This window comes from Myripristis murdjan, chromosome 18, assembly GCF_902150065.1.
Source record: "Myripristis murdjan chromosome 18, fMyrMur1.1, whole genome shotgun sequence".
Taxonomy (NCBI): domain Eukaryota; kingdom Metazoa; phylum Chordata; class Actinopteri; order Holocentriformes; family Holocentridae; genus Myripristis; species Myripristis murdjan.
The window spans coordinates 9699469-9721039 of record NC_043997.1 but is presented as its reverse complement, the minus strand read 5'-3'; the positions used below and the strand labels follow the sequence as shown (position 1 = coordinate 9721039).

The 21571-nt window shown below is 39.1% G+C and overlaps 1 protein-coding gene and 1 long non-coding RNA gene across 2 annotated transcripts in view; both read right to left on the bottom strand.

The window, feature by feature from the left end:
- LOC115377073 (uncharacterized) overlaps nucleotides 1-3831 on the bottom strand; it is a 34152-nt gene extending 30321 nt beyond the window's left edge. The window contains exons 1-4 of the mRNA XM_030076940.1: nucleotides 3512-3831; nucleotides 1687-1787; nucleotides 1312-1381; nucleotides 203-333 (exon numbers count right to left, since the gene is read on the bottom strand). Of these exons, the coding sequence (XP_029932800.1) occupies nucleotides 203-333; nucleotides 1312-1381; nucleotides 1687-1787; nucleotides 3512-3767 (558 nt within the window). The 5' untranslated portion in view covers nucleotides 3768-3831. The remainder of the gene's footprint in view (nucleotides 1-202; nucleotides 334-1311; nucleotides 1382-1686; nucleotides 1788-3511) is intronic.
- Nucleotides 3832-7883: 4052 nt separating this feature from the next.
- LOC115377064 (uncharacterized) lies at nucleotides 7884-20858 on the bottom strand. Its single transcript, XR_003929876.1, has 3 exons — nucleotides 20787-20858; nucleotides 19379-19384; nucleotides 7884-7896 (listed from the first exon to the last, which is right to left on the bottom strand). It is a non-coding gene; the product is annotated as an uncharacterized LOC115377064 (long non-coding RNA).
- Between the last annotated feature and the right edge of the window lie 713 nt (nucleotides 20859-21571).

Sequence of the window (21571 nt, the reverse complement as noted above, 5' to 3'; positions counted from 1 at the left end):
TTTTGAGTTTTGTGTCATCGAAACATAGATCTGTGCGCTACAACTGGCAAGTAATAACTGAGTCATTAGGACTGAATTAAATTGATTTAAATCTGCGGTCGATCTATCGGAGCGTCCCTGGAGCTACTTTTTGGATTCAAGTGTCCGGCACATTGTCTGGCGGGCGACGCTGATGGCGGTATCGATGAAGTGGGAGCCTTACATGGGGCATGAGGTCATCGCCTGTTACCACGGCAACCTTGAGGTCAAGGCCCGCCTTCTTGATGACTTCCTGTATGGCTTCGGCACAAGCCAGAGGATTCACACCCCCTGCATTACTGACCACACGAATACCTGGACAAAAAAAAAAAAAGGATAAAGCGTTAGAGACAGAAAAAAATGAAATTGAAAAATGAAATTAACAAGGGCCATAACGGCGATTTTGAACTTAATCCCTCGGTTTTCAAAACCGATTACGAGCCATTCAAGCCGTCAAAACACAATTTACCTGAATCAGAGTAAGGTCACAGGCAAAGGTCAAGAGCGGCATGATTAACACACCAAGGTTTTAGGGCTGTGCAAATGACCGTATGATTGAGTGCTATGATTTCAACTGAGGAAAATCCATTGGCATAATCACTTGATTTCATAAAATGTCACTTTCATTAGAATCAGAATTGGAGATACTTTATTGATCCCCTAGGGGAAACTGGGTACACACATCTCGTAGTGTGCACGCCCCCTGTGTTTCGCGGCTTTAATAATTTTAGATCAAGTTGGTAATTAAACAGTCTGATGTTAAGTGCATGACTTTTGACTTGAAGAAGCAGAAGAAGAAGAAGAAGAAGAAGAAGAAGAAGAAAAGACAGTTAAATCATTAAACATGAATATTTGCTTGACAATTCATCACCGGCTAGTATTTCAAAACTGTCACTGCCCTACTATGTTTCTGCTTTTCATTTGAAAACGCCTCAGTCAGATGTCTTTTGGTGTTTTTTCTTGTTTGTCCTTTTTTTTTTTTTTTTTTTAAAAACACACTGACTCCAGATGTTGTACTTCCAAACAAGTGTATGACATCCTCTGCTTTTTCACAGAACTGCAACTATGAGCGCTCCGGTCACAGAGCTCTGCGATAACAGTGATAAGAACAAACAAATGAAAAGAAAGAAAAAAATCTGGCGTGTTTGCCTACAGACTGGAAAGAGAAAGCAAGTATTTGCAAAGCCCACTCTGACATCAGCTCCTTAAAAAAAAAAAAACAAAAAAAAAACGTAGATTTAACATTAAATGATTTCATGTAAAGCAGGAGAGAAACCAGACGACTAGACTCACCTTTCTTTTGGATGTCGTTAATGAAAGGAGCCAGAGCAACTTGGACAAAGTCTGGAGTATAGCCCATATTCTGCAAGAGGAGAGGACAATAGAAGTGATCGCATGTTAATTTGGTGTCCAGAGTGTAAGCGCACAAAACACACACACCATACACACACACACACACCATACACACACACACACACACACACACACACACACACACACACACAAACCCGATTGCCCGATTACACAGTGTAACACTGTGTAACACATCCTTAGACCCTTGGGTTAAGGTGTAGGAACATAATTTGGCAAAATGCATGTGCACACACACACACACACACACACACGCACGCACACACACGCACACACACACACACAGGTGTAACTCACAGGCATCTTGGACTTGGCAGCGGTGAGCAGAGACATGGTAATCTCACTGAGGTAGTCAAACACCAGGAAGTCCAGCTTCCCACTGTAGATCAACTGAGGCACTGCGCACACACACACACACACACACACACACACACACACACACACACACACGGAGTATATATCTTAAAGCTATTTTCTTACTGAATCAACTTAAAGAAAAGGTATTGGTATCATACAAAACTAGATGACCTAAGGAACCGTGTCACGCTTGGCTGTTGGCAAAAATCGCTCAAAAGTTCGACTAAACTTTGGCGAAGGAAAAACTGTCATGGCCGTTTTCAGCGGGGTCCCTTGACCTCTGACCTCCAGATGTGTGAATGAAAATGGGTTCTCTAGGCAGCCACGGCTCTCCCCTGTGCAGACGTGCCCACCTTCTGCTAATCCCATCATGCAGTTTGGGCCACAAACCCTGCAGTCCACATGTGTTCTTGTGGCCTGTTGTAAAACGGTGTGTGTGTGCAGACTGGGGCCTAAACAGTCTTGGAGCTGCATCAGTTGAGTTTGACTGGGAAGCTGAGACTCTTGTGGATCCAATGAGCCACATTTGATTCATGTGTGATGATGCTGGCCCCAAATAGGAGCCATTTCATTGCACTGAGGCTGTTTATGAAACTTTACATCACTGTAAAAAACTCACTAATCAGAGCCACATGAAACTTCACATCCACAAACGAGAGGATGATTCAAAACACTTAAGAATCTAAGTATCGCGGTAGTATCGAATCAGGAGATAGGCGCATCATCCCGGCCCTAATTAAAAAAAACACTCGTTAAGAACATTCTTTTGTACGCTGATGACACTCTAATTCAACATGCGAGGGCAGCAAGGCACTGGGTTGGAGGTTCAACTCCCGTTCCTACTGTCAACCTTATCAAAAACACACAGCCTAACACCCATTTCAAAGGATGATAACACATTTTGGAGGATGGAATCGATAAAAAAAAAAAAAAAAAAAAGTAAATAAATAAATTAAAAATGAGCCATACCAGACAAGGTTAAATAGCTCACAGTAACTACAGCGAGTGTGACGCTATATTTGACCGCAGGGTTCGTTCCGGTTCGTGAGGCCTGCGCTGCTGTCACTTTTGCCCCAGTTGGCAGACAATTCACAGCCAGTAGGGACTGAGCTAAACGTCCATGAGGGGAATGAGGCCTCAGACTATACAGCAATACAGAACACAGAAATAAATAAATAAATAAACAAATAAACAAATAAATAAATCCAAATTTACTTCCTTTTTTTTTTTTTAAATCAAGCATGTGACCCAAGCAATTTCAACCTCCAGAAAATGATTATAATAAAGATTTGCATCCAGATTTACGTGTCAGGCACTTTATGTGTCTTAAACAGCTCCTTAAATAAAACGTAACACCCCCATTATACATCAAAATCTGTATGGAAATCCTGTTTTTTCTCTCCCGTATGTCACATTAAAATATCAGATTATAAATGCCATATTATAGCCTAATTCCTGAGTGTCATCCAAAACAACTCAACCAAATGTGTGTGAAGTGTTGATATGTCTTACAGGTTTTACAGCTATCATATCATCATGTTTATCTTATGTTTACGCAACTTGCACGTATTAAATACGGAAAAATCTTTAAATATGACGCAAAAAATTATGTTGGTTATATATTTAGAGTGACAATATGAGGCCAAACATAACAGCCTGGTAGAAATGTGGTTTGAAGCCAATTGTGGGTGTGTTTTAAGTGTTTTTGGGTGTGTTTTTTTTGCAGATTGGTGTTTTGTTGGTGCTCCAGGTGTGGTGGTCGTACCTGAGGTGGCGGTGTCCCCCCAGAACCCGGAGGCACAGCCGATCCGGACGGTGTTTTTCTTCTTCTTGGCAGAAGTGGTGTACCGTCTGAAGGGTTTCGTGGCTCCTGTGCACGTCGCTGACAGCTTGACAGGCGAGTTAAAGTGCAAAAACCTCGACTTACAACACGAACCCTCGTACGGAAGCCGGAACGTGTTCGCGACGCGGAGCAAATGCGGGAATTTAGACATAATTAATAATTTGTTTGAAAGAAACATAAGAAAAAAAACAAAACAACACCAAAAAGGTGAGGAGGTGGACGCCTTCTTCAAAGCTGGCAAGTTCAAGGTACACCGATGGTCCGTCGGAAAAAACAACCCGACTCGAAACACGAACTGAGCTGTTTCCTATTTGGTTCCTGTCTGAAATTTATCATCTGAATTAACAATGAGGCTCATAATTCACCGTGTCACTTAATTCGTACAATTCTGCACAATCTAAACATGTCTTTTTTTTTTTTTTTTTTTTTCTCACTAATTATCCTCGGGGTCCCCGTTTAACGCATCTAAATATTAACTTTTTTTTTTTTTTTGCTTCGTATTTAATGACTTTTGGCAATTTAATAGGGACAAATAGGAAATTTAACATGACTGGGTATATTCTTTTCCATGGTTTTGTGATTAATTATTTTTTCTATTATTATTTTTATTTATTTATTTATTATTTATTATTTTTTATTTTTTATTATTATTTTTAGTTTATTTCTTTTCTGGGGCGTTATTTAAATGTCTATTTAGGCAGTCAACATTAAACATAAATTACCAGACACAAAGTTATTATTATCATTCTCGGGACGTTTAAATTACTGGGATCAGACCCCAATTGATTTAAAAAAAAAAAAAAAAAAAAAGTTAGTCAATTTTATGGTTACAGGAGGTTTAAATTCGTCTTTTTCGTTTTTCTTCGTTTTGTTTCGTTTTTTTAATCGTATTTGATTTCTTAGTGATGACCAGTTTATAATTTTTTTTTTATCTATTTTATTCATACCATTTGTTCTGGCTCGCATATACTCATTTTTTTCTCTCTTTTTTCAGCACTGAGGCCTAGATAAAAAAAAAAAAAAAAAAAAATAGGGCTTCACACTGCTTCACAGTGCTCGGGCCCTAAAAAGATCTGGTAGCCACTAGAGGACGCCGTTCACTAAAATACATTGTTATGACAGGATAACAAAAGGCCCTCTAGGGACGGATGTTGCAAATTAGGATCCGCTTCAAACACGATGATAATTGCACTGAATAGTTGTTTTCAGTTTTTTTCTATGCAAATTGTATCGGTCCCCATCAAATAAAGCAGGGGTGGAGCAATCAATTACTCAAAAGTGAAGACAGCTGGAGTGAGATTTTTTTTTTTTTTTTTTTTTAATCGTGATGCAAAAGCTTTATAGGCTCATCATCTAAACAAGCTCCCTATAATGCTCAGGTTTTCTTTTTGTCACAGTAATAGAAGTGTTCGTTCACTTCTATGTTTGGCATTTAGCTCACAGTTTGTGCTGCTGTTGTACTGGACTGCATTTTATTGAGAGGTGTTTCCAATATTCTGTCTCCCCTAACTGTATATAAATAGGGAGGATAAAAAATTGGAAACACTTCTCAATAAAACTAACAATAAAACAGTAAAACCACTACCTATGAGCTCAATGCCAAACAGAGAATTGAATGAACACCTCTTTTACTGTGATAAAAAGAAAACCTGAGCATTAAAGGCAGCAGAAAAGGAAGCCTCATGGCACAACAGCTGGATTGGATTGTATTAAACTGAGCAGGTGGGCCTAATTAAGTGGCCACTGAGTGTTGCTCTCTCATTAATATTTTTTCGGCACAGGTTTTTACAAAATTTTGACAGGTATTCTGTCTTGGTCATCACTTGAAATGTCAGATTTTACTCATTTATTTTATGTTAGTCTTGGTCAAAATTTAGCCAGAGGCACTTGGACTTGGGGAGAGCAGGTTTATGTTTATCTGTGCCTGTCTATGAGTCTACCTCTGACAATTTAATGTTGTTATTTTTCATTAGGGGTAAATAAAAAATTTTAGGTTTCGCTTTTTCAGAGCAATTACTTTAATTGTTTCGTCATCGTCATGAAATAAAGGTGGTCAACGACTATTTTTCATCCAAAATTTGGTTGACAAAATTCACGTTCAGCATTTGATTGCCATAATATCAAATATCAGGGTCACATCAATGCCCAGAGTACTAATTCTTACTAATTCTTTCTCTTTATTTTCTATATATTGGTGCTCTAGGAGTTGAAAGTTATTCTACTATTATTCTACCTTTTTGTGAATAATTAAAATGTTAATTTAAAGGCCAAAATGACCCATGAGTGTCTGAATATCTCCATGTGGGAAAACATGAGAAGAGCTGCTGCAGCAATCTCGACCTCCAGTCATCGGGGAGAAACCACATCATTGTGATTGATTTAATTATTTATTCATTTAGGCTATTTTAATATTTCAATCCTTTCTGGATGTACCAACACCAGTAAGGGTTTCTTTTGAACATTTTTTTTTTTTTTTTGCTATTTAAACTCTTAAACAAGTGCAATAATTTCTGGTTGTTTATGATGTGGCGCAAACACACACTCAAGCTCATTGTTGCATTCTTTTACAATTAGTAATTTATGTTATGTCTGATATTTTCCAGTGGCTACTTTTTCAGGTTAATGAATCATAGTCCTGACAGTATTGTGTGCAAACAAACAAACAAAAAAACTTTACATTTTGCTAAACAAACCAAACAAAATATGTATAACATGCAACCAAAATCTAAAGTAAAATGAAGGGTGAAATTGACATAAATGACATAGATGATGATTCAGCAAAGAGAACGGCGTAAGGGCTTTTTTATATTTTCTAAAAAAAAAAAAAAAAAAAAAAAAAATACATGGGTCTTCGTTCCAATTTTCACCACACATTCCTGGTTCTTGCCCCACACAGATACATCAACTCTGCCTGTTATGACAAAATGGACAAAATATCATTAACAACGCATCACTGGTGTGTCAGTCATGGCCTTCAGTGGAAAGCAGGGTAAATACACAGCCATTTGATTGGAGCCACCAAAACGCACGTGGCCCTGGGTTTTTGGGCAAGCCTTTGCAGCTTGGCCGTAAACTGATCCCTGATGGGTTTTTTTTTTTTACGCCATTCTGGTGGTGGTTTACGTTACAGGAAGTTGTAAACACCTGGGGAGACACCCGAGCGCCAGCATTGGATAGAAGCGGATGCGTCTGCCTGCACGATCGCGCAGTTTAAAAGTGTTTAATCATGTTTGCAACACTCAAAAGGAGTTAAAAAAAAAAACAAACAAAAAAAGTTATCGACCGTGGTTGGGGATTGCAGCGACACCAGTAAGGTTTGTTTGTTTTTAATAAGGTTATTGTTTTGTAGCAGCAACACAATTTTCTGCATGTTGACCTGAAAACAAATCAGTGATCAGCCACTGTTCACTATCTAATGCTGCATAATTTCCCTCTGCGTTGTGTGGAAACGGTGAAACCTCAATAACACAGCTTTGGGTTGCACTGGTTATTTATAAATTCTTTAATAAGCTTGTGTTGCCAGTTTAAAGTCCCTGATAACTCAATTTTAGTCGATTTTTGTATCAATCAATCAAACTTTATTTATATAGCACTTTTCAAACAAATATATGACATTCAAAGTGCTTTACATCTTGATTGACAAATAAAGATAAAATAAGAAGTAAAGGATTTGGAGACCAATGCACACTCATCAAATATGGTTAGTTAAAAATTAAAGATCAAGAATAAAATAATAATAATAATCAGACAAAGGAGTGATAAAAAGATGTAAAACAATAATAAAATACAGCAATATTAAAATAAAAATAAAAACCCTCAGGAATAAAATACTGAATAAAATATAAACAATATAAAAAACAATAAAATAAAATGTAGAATATAATATATAGAAACAATCAGTAAAATGACAATAAAACATAAATACAGATACAGATAAAAATAAGAGTATTTATAAAACTATAAGACACTACATAAAAGCCAGACCAAAGAGATGTTTTTTTAGTCTACGTTTAAGTGTCAATGTTTCCAGCTCCTCTCAGATCCTCCGGCAGGGTGCTCCAGAGTTTAGGTGGTGAGTTCTAACCAGTGTAACCAGTTTTGTATCAGTAAAGAAATGTAAATCAGTTGCTAAGAAACAATGGGGTCAGTTTGACTCCATTCAGTATCTCTAAACATGCGATATACTGTGTTTTTAATTAATATTTAATGACTTTTCCTAATTTAACGGGGACAAGTGGGCAAACATGATTTCATTGTCCTGGACCCAGGCTTTTTTAGCTGTAGAAAACATTTGAGAAATATCAACACTGTACACACATTTGTTTGAGTTGTTTTGGACACTGAGGAACTGTAACTTGTCATTTATATAATCATCCAAAAACTTCCCTATACATAACCACACCTGCAGCAGTGAAAGAGCCACAGAGAGTTAATGTGATATTTGGGAGAGGAAACCATGATTTCCACAAGAGCTTTGATGTATAAGTGGAGTTGAGTGGATGCTTTATTATTGGCTATTATGGCTATAAAATACCTGTCACATAAACCTGGTTAACAATTTTTATTGGAATCATTTTCTGGAGGTTTAAATTACTGGGTTCAAATTGACCCCAAGTGATTAAAATGAAAAAAAAAAAAAAAAAAAATGAGGTTATTAGGAGGGTTAAACGGAGCCAGTGGCACTTTGCATTTGCTGTTATAGGTCAGGTCCTTTCTAAATCTTTGGTTGTATTTGTTGTGTCTACCAATGTATTTTTTTTTCTTTTTTATTAGTGAAAGAAAGGTGAACAAGTTGAGTGCAGATAATGTGATAACATTAGAAAGACATATTACAAAGGGATAAGACAGAACTGTACAAATGTGGAAAGAGAGAAAAACCAGACAGTAACTCAAACAAAACAACAAAGAAAATAAGAAAAAAAAAATAAGAAAGCAAATCAAATGTAGTTTTACTTTTGGTGTGTGTGTGTGTGTGTGTGTGTGTGTGTGTGCGCGCGCGCGCGCGTGTGTGTGTGTGTGTGTGTGTGTGTGTGTGTGTGTGTGTGTGTGTGTGTGTGTGTGTGTATGGTGAGGGTAGGGGGCAGGCAAGGACAGAGAGGGGTAGAGAAAAAGAAAGAGAAACCAAAAAAACTGAGGAAGAAAAAGGAGAAAAAGGGTTTCATTTATTTAATTTTTGATATGTATTTATTTTTCTCTTCCTTTTTTTTCCTCCTCCCCTTTCCTTGTGGGAGTAATTGCATCCATTGCATCCATCTCCTTCTGGCTGCTACCAGGCCCGTAGGAGGCTGCTGGCCTGTTGGAGGGTGTTCGGTATCCGGAAGAACAGATCCCACCCCTCCAGGAGAGGTATTTTTTAATTATCATTTTTTATTTTATTTTATTATTTTTTCCCTGTCTTCTATTCCTTTCTTTCTACCTTTATTTTTCTCATCCCTTTCTCCTCTCTTCCCTCTTTCTCCACCTTTCCTTCCATTAAATAAGGGATAGGTGAGGGGAAAGAATAGAAAAAAAAAAACAGGGACAATGTAAAACACCACTGATCTAATTCTGACTATCTGTATTTTAGTGGCTGGTTTTAGTCAAGTTATTCTCGGAAGTAAAAACTGTTCCTGAATCATGACAGACTTTCCTCCACACTGGCTATGGTCTCCATCGTCAATATTTCCGGATCTTTTTCCTTAAAAATCAGAGCAAAAGTGACCCCCTGTGGCGCTGAAGCAACAGGAAAAAGGACGTCTGCTCTGTTACTTAACCTGAAAAAAAAAAAAAAAAAATCTGACAGACACACAGTTTTTATAACCAACATTTTCATCATGTTGGTTGTAAAAACTACACAGGAACAAGTTTGTGGCAAACAAGCCGTTTTAAGTCGGTGATACATGCATTTTCATATAAACACATTACAGCTAGGCCATATTTGAGCTCACAAACTTGCAGAGGTTTGTCTGATTCAAAGACGGTGTAGTTTAGAGGATTTTACTAACCCATGCTTTTCGTCCAAACCACTGTAGCTCCAGCAGAAGACGGCATTTCACAGAGACGGAGGGAATTTCTGCCAGCATGAAGGAGGAACCCGCGGACAACAGCCGCCTCTGCAAAGTGCAACAAGGCTTTGTGGTGAAAGTCGAGAACGAAGATGTGTTGGTGTCTCCGGTCGTATTGGGTAAGAAATATAAACAACAAGTCACCTTATTGCATCACCGTGATACCCATGATACATAAAAAAAACTTTTTGAGTGATAGTCCAAGTATGACTTTGACTGCCACATGTTACTGGCATTTGAATTTGGGAATCACTGTGGCTCAAAATGACGAGAGGTGTGTGTGTTTGTGTTTGTGTTGTGCCAGAAACTCTCTCTCTGCTCTTCCCTTCCTCTCCCAGATCCTTGGAGTGGTGTTTCCAGTGGCCTGGAGGAGAGACAAACACACCAGCAGGACTCAAGGGATCAACAGCTGCTGCTCAAAACCGAGAAAGAGGAGGATGTGGATTTCCAACACGGGACGAGCTCATCGTCTTTCCAGCTGAAGGCAGAACCGGAGTATGAGCACATCTGTACGTTAAAATGACTGTTAGTCACCCGTTTCCTCTTGTATTTCCTATAAACACACAATTCTGTGGCAGCCCTCCACAATTTCAGCTTTTTTTTTTTTTTTTTTTTTTTTAATTTCCTCAATAGTGCTCTTATTATTTAGAGCCCTATAATTCCTGATATAATTACTGATGCATCCCCCTGTCATTTTTGACAATCATTAATCATCTAACCCAATCATTAATAACATATCATTTTCACCTTTTATTGCTATAACAACATAATTGTTAAATAAATAAATAAATAAAGTGTTGTTTAGTTGCTACCTCAATTCATTTAAGGTCATTTCTGTTTCATTTGTGTGCATGTTAGTCATTAACATTAAAAACACACTCTTTTTTTGGTAGTAAAATAAGAATAAAGGGTAAAAAACGGAATTCCCAAAAATTAAAACGGAAAAAATGGAATTTAGGAAAAAATAAAACAGATTTTAAAGGGCCCTAATTATTCTTACGACTGTTATAATGGTCCCACTGCATTTTCCCCCTGGGTGCTCCTCTCTGCTGCACCCACATGCACCTGGCCCACATGCACCTGGCCTATGGCCTATGCAAATGTTATAAAATTGGTGGAAATCAACCTCTGACATGACGTTGTTGTCTGTCAGAGAACACAGATTATACTGTCAGAACAAATGTACAGTTTCTCAGTAACCTAATAATTGTAAACAGGTATTTACAAGTCCCCCCAGAATGTGTTGTGTCATACATTTACACACAAGGAGGATAAGTTTTATTCTTGGGCTCTTAAAAGTCTCCCTCTCTCCTCTTCCCCTCTGTCCCAGATCCTTTGAGTGGTGTTTCCAGCGGCCTGGAGGAGAAGCACACACACCAGCCGGACTCCTGGGATCAACAGCTCCTGCTCCAAACCAAGAAAGAAGAGAATGTGGACTCCCAAGATGTGACCGACACATTTTCTCTTCAGCTGAAGGCAGAACCTGAGGACTACCGGGGAATCTGTAAGTTCAGATGTCTTTCTGTGACCCGTGTCCTCCGGTTCACCCTCTTCTGTCAGCCACTGTTTGCGTAGCTGAAAAATATCCAGCTGCAGAGTGATTTGTCCGAGTTTATTGTAAGCATGTGTTATATTGAAGACTGACCAAAAATGTTCAAGGTGAAATCAAGAAGTTTCTGGGGAAAGTCTTGGCTTTGATGCTGAAAATGCCTCAGAGCTAGGAGAGTCTAGGAGGAAATGTTTGGCAGTTTTATTTCCAGTTTCCATATCTGCTCTCTTTTTTTTTTTTTTTTTTGCACTCGTACACACATAAGTTCAGAAATTTGAGTAAATAATTTGTTTTTTCCAGCAGCAGTGGTCTCCGGGGCATCTGTTCTGCCCTCTAGTCCGTCCTCTGAGGCCGGAGTCGATATTCAAGCGGAAGCTGAAGATGAAGATATGGTGAGTGTCAGCGTGATCAATTTGTAATACGTAGGCATACAGATATGAGTACCTGTGCCCATGTATTTTATTAACCTTCCTGTTATGTTCAAATTTACAAACATCTTTTGTAAGCAGTTTAAAACTCCTCTAAATTATTATAATTAAAATTGTTACCAAAGTTTATGTATCAGGTACTTTATGTTTCATTGTTGACGACCTAAATAGCCCTTTAAATAAAACATAACTCCTCCCACCCCGACTTATACATCCAGTATTCCTATTATGCCACTATGGAAAAATATGCAAATCACCATAAAATCTCACTGATTGACCTAAAATTGGAAAGAAATATTATTTTTTGGTGTTTTAATGGCTTTATATTATTTCTAAGTACAGATTTTTGTTATTTATAACCGATGCATTACAAAGTGTGTACAGGACATTGAAAACATCTCATCATGTGAATTTCACACTCACCCAAACATAATAGGAGGGGTAAATCCACTGCATCGGTAAAGTGTCAGCGAGGGTTTTACATTGCTCTTTTCTAAAGCGTTTCATCATTTGTAAAGGCTGTTGATGAGCAGGACGTTCCTGGATGTCAGCACGTGGACAGACTCGCCGAGTGCTTGGTGGAGCTTCGGGATCAGAGCGCTCTGTGTCTCAGCGACCAGCAGGCGAGCTCAGTTGTCTCACTGTGGGAGAGCCTGGACCAAGGGGACAAGCAGCGGGTGGTTTACGCAGCGCGGCATCAGATGAGACTTTTGAGCGGACGGTTCAGCAGAGCAATGAGGCCCTCAGCAACGACTAGTGCGGAGAGCGCCACCCACTGCATGTTAGGTGCACCTGCCCAGTGGCCTGACTGCTGCCGTTTGGTTGAAAACATTTTTCTACGACTCTGCAATCTTCACCCAAACTCGGTAAAGAAACGTAAGAGGGCGGATTCAAGGTGGTCCTTAATTCTGAGAGACTATCATAAGATCAGGCAGCTTGTAGTTGGTAACTCCCAGGTGATGCAGGGAACAGAGATAAAGCTGGTGGAAGTGAACCAGAACACCCTCGTCCAGTGGTACAACAAAAGGCACAAGAGGCAGGGACACTCTGTGAGCGTCCAGGGCGCTGCATTGCCTCAAGCCCTCCCTGAGTCTAAAGAGCCTCTCCGGGAGGCAAGAGCGCTCCCTGCTGAGCCCGCGCCAGCACCACAGAAGCATCTGCACCGGCTGCCAGAGAGCACAGCAGGTAAGGCACAAATAAGGCAGATGGCCTCTAGTCGGCTCCCGTGTGTCATCATGCCATGCCGGGTGCCAGTGTTTGCCACACCCCCAGCACCAGGACGCTTTCTGACACCTCAGATCCTCAGACCAGCAGGACAAACTGTAAGTCTAGTGCGAGCAGTCCTCCCCATGTCGGTAGTTCAGGGCACCAACCCACAAGCCAGTGTGCCCACCACCACCACCATGAAAGCTGGAGCCACTCCAAAGAGGCACTACAGACGAACCGTACAGGCAAACACGTGTAAAAAGTGTGGCCAGTTCCGCATCGCTGACACTGGGCACAGCCAGTACCGAGGCAGAGTGTATTGCCCTCTGTCCGAATCGATTCCAAAAGACCAGTGGTTGCAGGAAATGAGGAAGAAGTTCTCTAAAAACTGTTAAATGTATTGAAAATGTTTAATAGTTATAAATAATAAATGTGTTGTTAATAGTTTAAATATTGTTTATGAAAGTATTGATATATACTGTGTTAACTGTGAATGGTTTTAAGAAAAATCAATATTCCTACATTTTTTAGTGTTTTAATTAAATCTTTGAAAAGCATTTCTTTGTTTCTTTTTTCAGTGAACAAACAAAACTGGTGTACAACAAACGTGCAAGTGGGTGTTTTTAATGACAACTTGTGTAAAACTGCACAATAATAACTGATAATAATAATAATAATGGTGAAGATTTTGATGATGACAAAATTCAGTATCAGTAACATGGTTTGTTATTTACAAGTTACTTACCTTGACTCTTAAAAAATATACTATGAAAACACATGCCAAGATGGGGCATTTTCAGTTCTGGTAAATGTGGGAGATAACCTCTGATAAACATGAGGAGAGGTTTCAGAATAAGGGTCGGAAATGGAAAGAGGTGTTACCCAAGTCACGTCATGAGCCCTTGGCAGTGGATACTCTGGTCCCTTAGGATGGCTGGAGACTGTTTTGGGTGCACAACAGCGCCTAGTTTCCATTAAAAACAGCAGGAAAGGCTACAGGACCGTCCACATGGGTCACCGGCCGTACCACTGCACCGAGAGGGGTAAATGTTTTCGAGTAACTTCAGGGCACATGAGCGCACACACACAGGCTGTAAACCCTACCAGAGTGAGCGCTGGGGGGATATTTTTCACCCAGTCGTGCAGCCTTTGATCTGTGCAATAGGAGTTTTTAACCACACATGACTTTCTCGAGCCTCACAAGCTCAGCTGCAGCCGAGGCCGGGAAACTCCTCTGACACCACGGTGGAGAAACCACACCAGTGCATCAGTGCGGCAGGATTGGTTTGGTGGTCCAAAAGGTGTACCACGGTGTTCACAAGGCAGGGAAACCGTACCACTGTACCCAGCGCTGAGAAAAGCTCAAATTGCAGCGTGTGTGTGTGAGGCAGTCAAGGGTTTGCTTTGGAAGCTAATGAAGAAGAGCCTGTTGGCCCTCCAGACTCCAAAAACATAATTTCTGCTGAGTGGAAGGAGAAAACCCAAAAGACTTGCCAAGATTTGATTCTCTTTTTTTCCTGTCACTGCTACACAGGGAACTTAATTTTCATCATTCCCAAATCCAACAAACCCTTTTAATTGTTTTATAATACAACAGGCTCTCCAGATGACTTGTTTATGTGCCAAAGCAGTTGGTATAACAGAGTAACACAGACACTGTCACAATTTACTATTAATTTTTCCCCGCATATTTTCAATAAAATCCCATTTCATTTATTTATTGTGCTGACATAGATGAAACAGTGGCAAAAGTGGCAGCATGGTACAGTAGTGGCACATTTACATGATGACTTAGAGTAAATTCAAATTTCACTGATAGATAACATGAACAGTGCCTGCACACTTCACTAAGGGCACTGCCATCTTTATATGACGAGCACAGTCAATTATGTTTAAGGGAGATGATTATATGTCTGAGATCAAATGTCAACTTTCCAACTGTACTTGTGTCACTTCATCAGGTTTAACAGCAATTCTGTCATATACAGGACAATAAAATCCAAACCAAACAGACTGAAAAACAGCTTCTTCCCACAAGCTGTTACTGCCACCATCCCTAACACTAACACTGAGCACTGAGGACTGACTGATGTCCGGGACTGAATGTCTGCATGATTTGCACTTTACTTTTAATCTATTTAACTTATTCTATTTTAGGCATTTTCATTGTCTATTTTACTATTTGTCTTATTCTGAGGTGTGTTTATTTATTTATGATGCTGCTGTCATGCTGGAGCTGCTAAACTGTGTTTCATTGTTTTTAACAGTGACAATAAATTTCTATTCTATTCTATTCTATTCTAATCTATTCTATTCTATTCTAAGTTGGGGTTACTTGTAGCTATAGTGCAGCTACAATGAAAAACAGCATAGGTGTTATGGGTCCCCCATTCAAATTTCAACTGAGGGTGCAAAATATTAAACTGAGAGTGCAATGCAATGCAGTGCTTGTAGAAGTGGGCCTGCAGCAAGGTTTTCTTTTGGACATTTCTCTCTCAGTGTGCCAGTTTTTTTTTTTTTTTTTATCATGTTCCAGTTACCTGGTAAAACCACATGCCTAGTGACTCAGAGTAAATTCAAATTAGAGCACTAGATAGCATGTGCAGATGTAGCTGGTCAACTCATCAAAAACAGGCCAGTGGATGAACCAAAGGTACATAAATATGTCAGTTTCCAAGAGACATGCTCTAGTATCTTTAATTTTTGATTTTAGGATATTAATAACTCCTTCATATAATCATAAGGGACCTCGGGGCCACTAGATTTCCACTTCTTTCAGTACAGCTACGTTTAATGCTGCAGATGCTTCCATTTATATTTATTCACGAGGATAAACTACCAGATTTAAATCCTGTTTGAGGTGGAACAAGAACACAGGTAGCAGAACAAATGTCACTGAGAAATATTAAACAGCCAGAACTATGGGAGTATTCGACACTGAAAACAGGAAAGTCTTGGGCACTTTGCCCACTGACAATACAGAAGCGAGTGGTACATTTGTAATCCTTTGCAGTATACAGTAATACAACACACCTGTGTTGCATATGTGTACAATATGGATATCACAGTATAGCCTTTTAGCACAGTAGTTATGTGCTGTGTATCAGTGTTCACACTGATATTCAAATACATACAGCTTTAGATAACACAACAGGACATGAAGATGTGGGTATGTGGGTGGTAAAACCATATCAGTTATGACCTAGAGTAAATTCAAATTACAGTGCTAGATAACACAAACATAGCCTGCAGACTCGAGTTTGTGCCTTTCTAACTGCTTGACTCATCAGAAAAATCCTAATGGAGGACCGAAATATGACAGTTTCACGCATGCATTACCGACAGTGATGTAATAAAAAGAATAAAAATAAAGAAAAACCATCAAATGAGAAGGTTTGTCCAGACTTTTGACTGGTATTGTATATGGTCATAGGCTGGAGACATGCAGCTAAGGGATGGTACTTGAGCCTTAACAGTAGAAGCCACAAACCAAAGTGCTTCCACAATCACCCATATTACAGAAAACTATACATAAAGTCATAAGTCATTCATAATCTGTTAAATGGTATAATTTATTATCCCCATTCGTAAGAAAGGTATCACCGTGGTTCTCTGTCCTTTTTCATTATGTGGAAATTAGAACTTGTTTCCATGGAAAAGCAGGGACAAGTGATACAAAGACGAGAAGCACGTGCCACCAGAACAGTCAACAGTTAACAGATGATTATTTACCAACCCACACAAAGCAGCCACAGAGCCCATAGGGATCAGAGCTCGTGAAACTGAGCGATCTTGACTCAAGCTGGAGGATGATTCTTGCCGTCTGCCTGCTGTGGTCTTCGCCCTGCGGCCTGACTTTGGCCCAGCTCGATCCTGAAAAGATAGAAAACTACGCTGAAACAACGCCTCTCTGCCAGCCGGACATGTGTGATCTACTGAGAGATTTTAGTGCCATGACAGAGGAACTGAGAGCTCTGAAAACCTTAATCTGCAATACAGTGATTACAAACGTGGCAATGCTTACAGTCATTCAACAGCTAAAGGAACCATTTCAGACTCTAAAAGTCACCAGCAGACATTTTCCATCACTTCTTAGTTAATACAGCAGCACGTCATGACCCGATAATCCATCTTATCAATATGTGAAGGTAAATCTAGGGCAATATAGCCTGAAAACACTCATTAACAAGCAGTAAAAGAGGCTCTGCAAAGTTTGCACCTCTTTCCCTAAAAACAACCATTTACTGTAATGCAGGAGCAATAAAGCTGAGACAGCCACATTTGCACTACTTCCAGTAAGAACCTCTCAAAAATGTAAATTATGTTTTGTGTCCTTGCCACAAACAACTTATCATTTTACTGCATATGTGCTCCAATATGCCTTGTGTATTTTTCATGGAAAACGTCTTGGTGTTTCAACAGAGAAGCAAACAGGTGAAGCTGCCGTTTTGAGCAATAATGCTTTGAAGGACAATACATCATATTTGGAAAAGAGCCCCACTTGTACCACCATGTTTCCACCAGCATATTTACTTAAACAATACATAATCATTGCAAAGTTAAGGAGGCAAGGCAGAGGGTGTTAATGCATGAGGTAAAAACCAGCCAGACAAAGCTGTCTCCACTCAAATGCATGAAACTTTTAAACTTTTAAATGACTTGTAAGGTCTGGTTTAGAGAAATTCAAGGATAAAAAAATAGGAGTCCTTTACCGCAGCAGCCTGGGTTTGAAACCGGCCCTGGCCTTTGGCTGCATGTGATTCCCTCTCTCTCCCCTGCCTTCCCTGTCTCTCTCTACTGTCACTATCAAATAAAGCAAGAGAGCCAAAGGAATAATCTTAAAAGTTTTGGGTAAGTCATAGCATTGGTAAAAGAAGAAACCATAAGTTGGATTGGACTTGTTGGTAGATTTGCGAATTCAGTTGTATCCAAGAAGCCTTTTCAGTCAACAGCTTGGATGAGGAGTGAAACGTCTTCGAGAATCTACAAACGTCTTATTCTAACCTTTTCTAATCATGTGAGGGAGTTATACTATCCTATAACCAATAACAGCACATGTCTGTCAAACTGTCATATTTATGTATATTTAGTTCATCCACTACGGGTGTTTTTAGTTGAGTCAAGCAGCTAATGCATGTACTCAGGTGTGCAGGCTCTGTTCATGTTATCTAGCGCTGTAATTTGAATTAACTCTAAGTTGTAACTGATACGACTTTACAAAATCAGCTAGGTGTAGTTGCACACATACCCACATTTGAAGGTCATGTGCACGTTATCTACAGCTGAAATATGAATATATTTGATAAAATGACTTTATGAAAATATATGTCGCACTATGTGTAACTGTTCTGTACTCAATCTCTATATAAAACAATTGTAATTGTATCCTGTGATGTCCCCTTACTGAGCTGATGTTATTTGTTTTCTTGTGAGTTATAGTGTTACTGCTGCAACATCTACATGCCTTCTAATGTAATCTGCATCTTTTCCTACTTTAGTTTGTGAATTGCTATGTAACCCTCTGGTGCTGAAATTCATCTCATATGAGGCTGTACGTTTTTCTGCTTTACCGGTTTCATGTGATCTTACTAAAATGAGAGACACTCACATTTCACTTTTTTTTAATCTGTCAGTGGGTCATGAAATACACGTGAAAAGTATTATGTTTTCTGATTTGGATCAGTCACTGCCATCAGTCAGTAACAACTGCTTGCATGTAAACTGTCTGAAGTCATCTTTGGTCAGCTGCTGCATTTTAAAGAGACACTTACCCCTGTGGTATCATCTATCCATCTAAGTCATTTCTGGGTGATTTGGTGAGGATTACAGCAGGGTTGGATGGATTTTCTATTGTTTTGTATGTAGATGGATGGCTGGATTAATAGATGGATGGCTAAATAGATTTTTTGGGAGGCTGATGTGGTCATTTAACTGTAATTTTTTCAAGAGCATCTTTATTCACTCTTTTATTCAAGTCTTTGCACTTATTAAGTTGTCAAATTTAATTCCTTCAGGTTTAGTTTCTTTGTCCACTGGATACTGAGAAATGGCAGGGAGTCACAGTTGGGCTTCTCTGATACAAGTTAGTGCGTGGATGCAAAATCGTGTGAGCAATAAACTTTCCAAGATAATGAGCATAATTATCCATATTTTAAATTCCATACAAGTGATAAGTATTCAAATATACAGCACTGTCTCCCTGCTTTGGATACACGTACTATATAAACCCAGGGTTGGTCTTTTACTGCAACAGCTCTCCACCTGCATTCAGACAAAATGTTCCTCATCATTTTTCTCGTGCTCTTCCCTGTCTTCTCCCAGGGAGAAGTGACCACTTTTGCAAATTGTACAAATTTTTTTTTCAATGGCATCTCACCGACCACCTTCCCAAACAACAACCACTACAAGGAGATATGCCAATGTCTTCCGAACCAGCCGGTGTACTACTATGCTACACTCTACGATACCGCAAACAGGATCCCAGTTTACTCTGCCTATCAGTTTCACCATGGGAACAACAGGAGACAAACCACATGGTACATCGAGCCACAGGTATTGATACTTTAACCTCATGTGTTCACTGATTTTCAGACATGTTTCACTTTATTTATTGATGCTAAAAGTTAAGCACTGGGAATCAGGCTAAATACTGTTATTAACAATGCTATTTACAAACTTCACATGTGAGCTTGTATAATAATAATATTAAAAATCAGCACACACAAGTCCACCTTCAAAAGAGGATTGTGAAAACACCTCTCCCAGCCTGTTTGAAGGGCAGCAGGGAAAAAAGGGCTTCTACTGCCCGACAGGCCGTCCCATGACTGTGCAAAAAGACATGATGCATCATGTATGATGAAATTGTACAAATAACAATATTTGTACTATAATAATTGAATATAATTATACTGTGTATAATGTTGTGTTATAACTGTATTACAAAATAACACAGAACGACCTGTAGCTTGTTCTTAACCCTCCTCAACGTCACGTGAACAACATAAATTGATCTTCAACTTAAAAAAACTATGAAAAAAGTCACAACAAATTAAAAATGAAAACAAATGAAAAATGCAAAACTGTAACAATCTTGCTGTGTGTGTGTGTGTGTGTGTGTGTACGAATACCTGTGTGTGCGTGTGTGTGTTTCCTGGCATAACAATCATTGAAGCATCACTACCTGTGCTTTATGGCAACTATCAGCCACATTTAACTCGTCTAGTTGACTGGTTGATTAGTTGGCTGAAGCTACCATTTAAAGAGCTAAAACATACAACATATTCATTCATTCATTCATTCATTCATTCACAGTATAGCTATTATCATTATGTTTCTTGTTGTTTGCAGCTGGATGGTTTTACAGACCGGTGCATGAAAGGAGGCCTCAAGGGCATTACTCACCAGGCTACAAACGATGACTATAAAAAATCTGGCTATGACAAGGGCCACCTCTACCCAGTGAGACACACTTCCACTCCAGATCAAATGGAGGCCACCTTCACTCTGACCAATGCTGCCCCTCAAAACTTAACCTTCAACCGTGGAAACTGGAGTCAACATGAGGACCAACTGGTTGATATCCTTAAGAAGTGCCGTTCGGCCTTTGTCGTCACTGGTGTGGTTCCTGGAGCTCGGACTATTAACAACAGGGTTAGGGTTGCCGCGTATTATTGGAGTGCTTACTGTTGCAACAATGGAATGACACTTAGGTCTGGTGGTTTTATTGGGCCCAAAAAGGGTAAAGTGGAAAGTATGACTGTTAAAAATCTAGAGGCCATGCTGAGTGACCAAAACCATTATAATTTACCATTTTCCGTGTTCAATGGGAATTGTTGATGCAAAAATATCAAAACATGATGAACTACGTTAAATAAATTAAATGATACTGACGTGTTTGGTTGTGATGTGTCTTACTCATTCATTAGAAACATTTTCTTACACAAGGCTATCGCTGGTTTTCTCCTGTTAACATTTTCTCAGTCATGCAGTAGAAAGTACAGTTTGTGTGTAAATAGGTTCATCCATTATTTGACTAATTATGCTAGCAGCAGCCATTATGAACTTGAGCATTTGAAAGGCAGAGTAACATTTGAAGTTGGATTTTTTTTTATTATTATTATTAGGTGTGACATTGGAGTTGTTTTTCAGATATTGAGGTGATGACATTTCTGAGGATTGATTATGAATTCTGAATGAATCCAATGAGTCAGCCAAAGCTAAATGACATTTTGTGTAATGTTTATACTCTCCATGTTTGTTCCTGATTTATCCAGTGTAGATGAGGATGAGGGTCGTAGTTTTAATTTCCAAATTAAAGTAGGCCTATCATTAGTATTGCAAGGTTAATATTAATGATGGACATTCTCCCATCAAGCTCTAGCTGTGAATGAACCCAGGACTAAGAGGTACAACAGTTCTATCAGGTTAAGTGTTATAGATCAGCTGCTCCCTTAATTTTTGAATAATGCTACCTAAAGAGGGCTTGCTAGTCATGTTAAGTCATGGTACTAATTGGTACTAATCAGTCAGAATCAGTCAACCAATTAAAGCCTAAAACACCAAACTTTGACTCTAAACAATAAACAGTAAAATTTCAGAGAGTAGTTCCCGGAGGGGACATGAAAATAAGGGTCATAAGTTTTTAACACTTAAAAACACACTGTTTTACATTTATAATTAGCACCGCTTGCATTGTACTTTCATTGAATATTACTATATTATTCAAAATTATTTATTAGTGTTGGGGCGGGGCGGT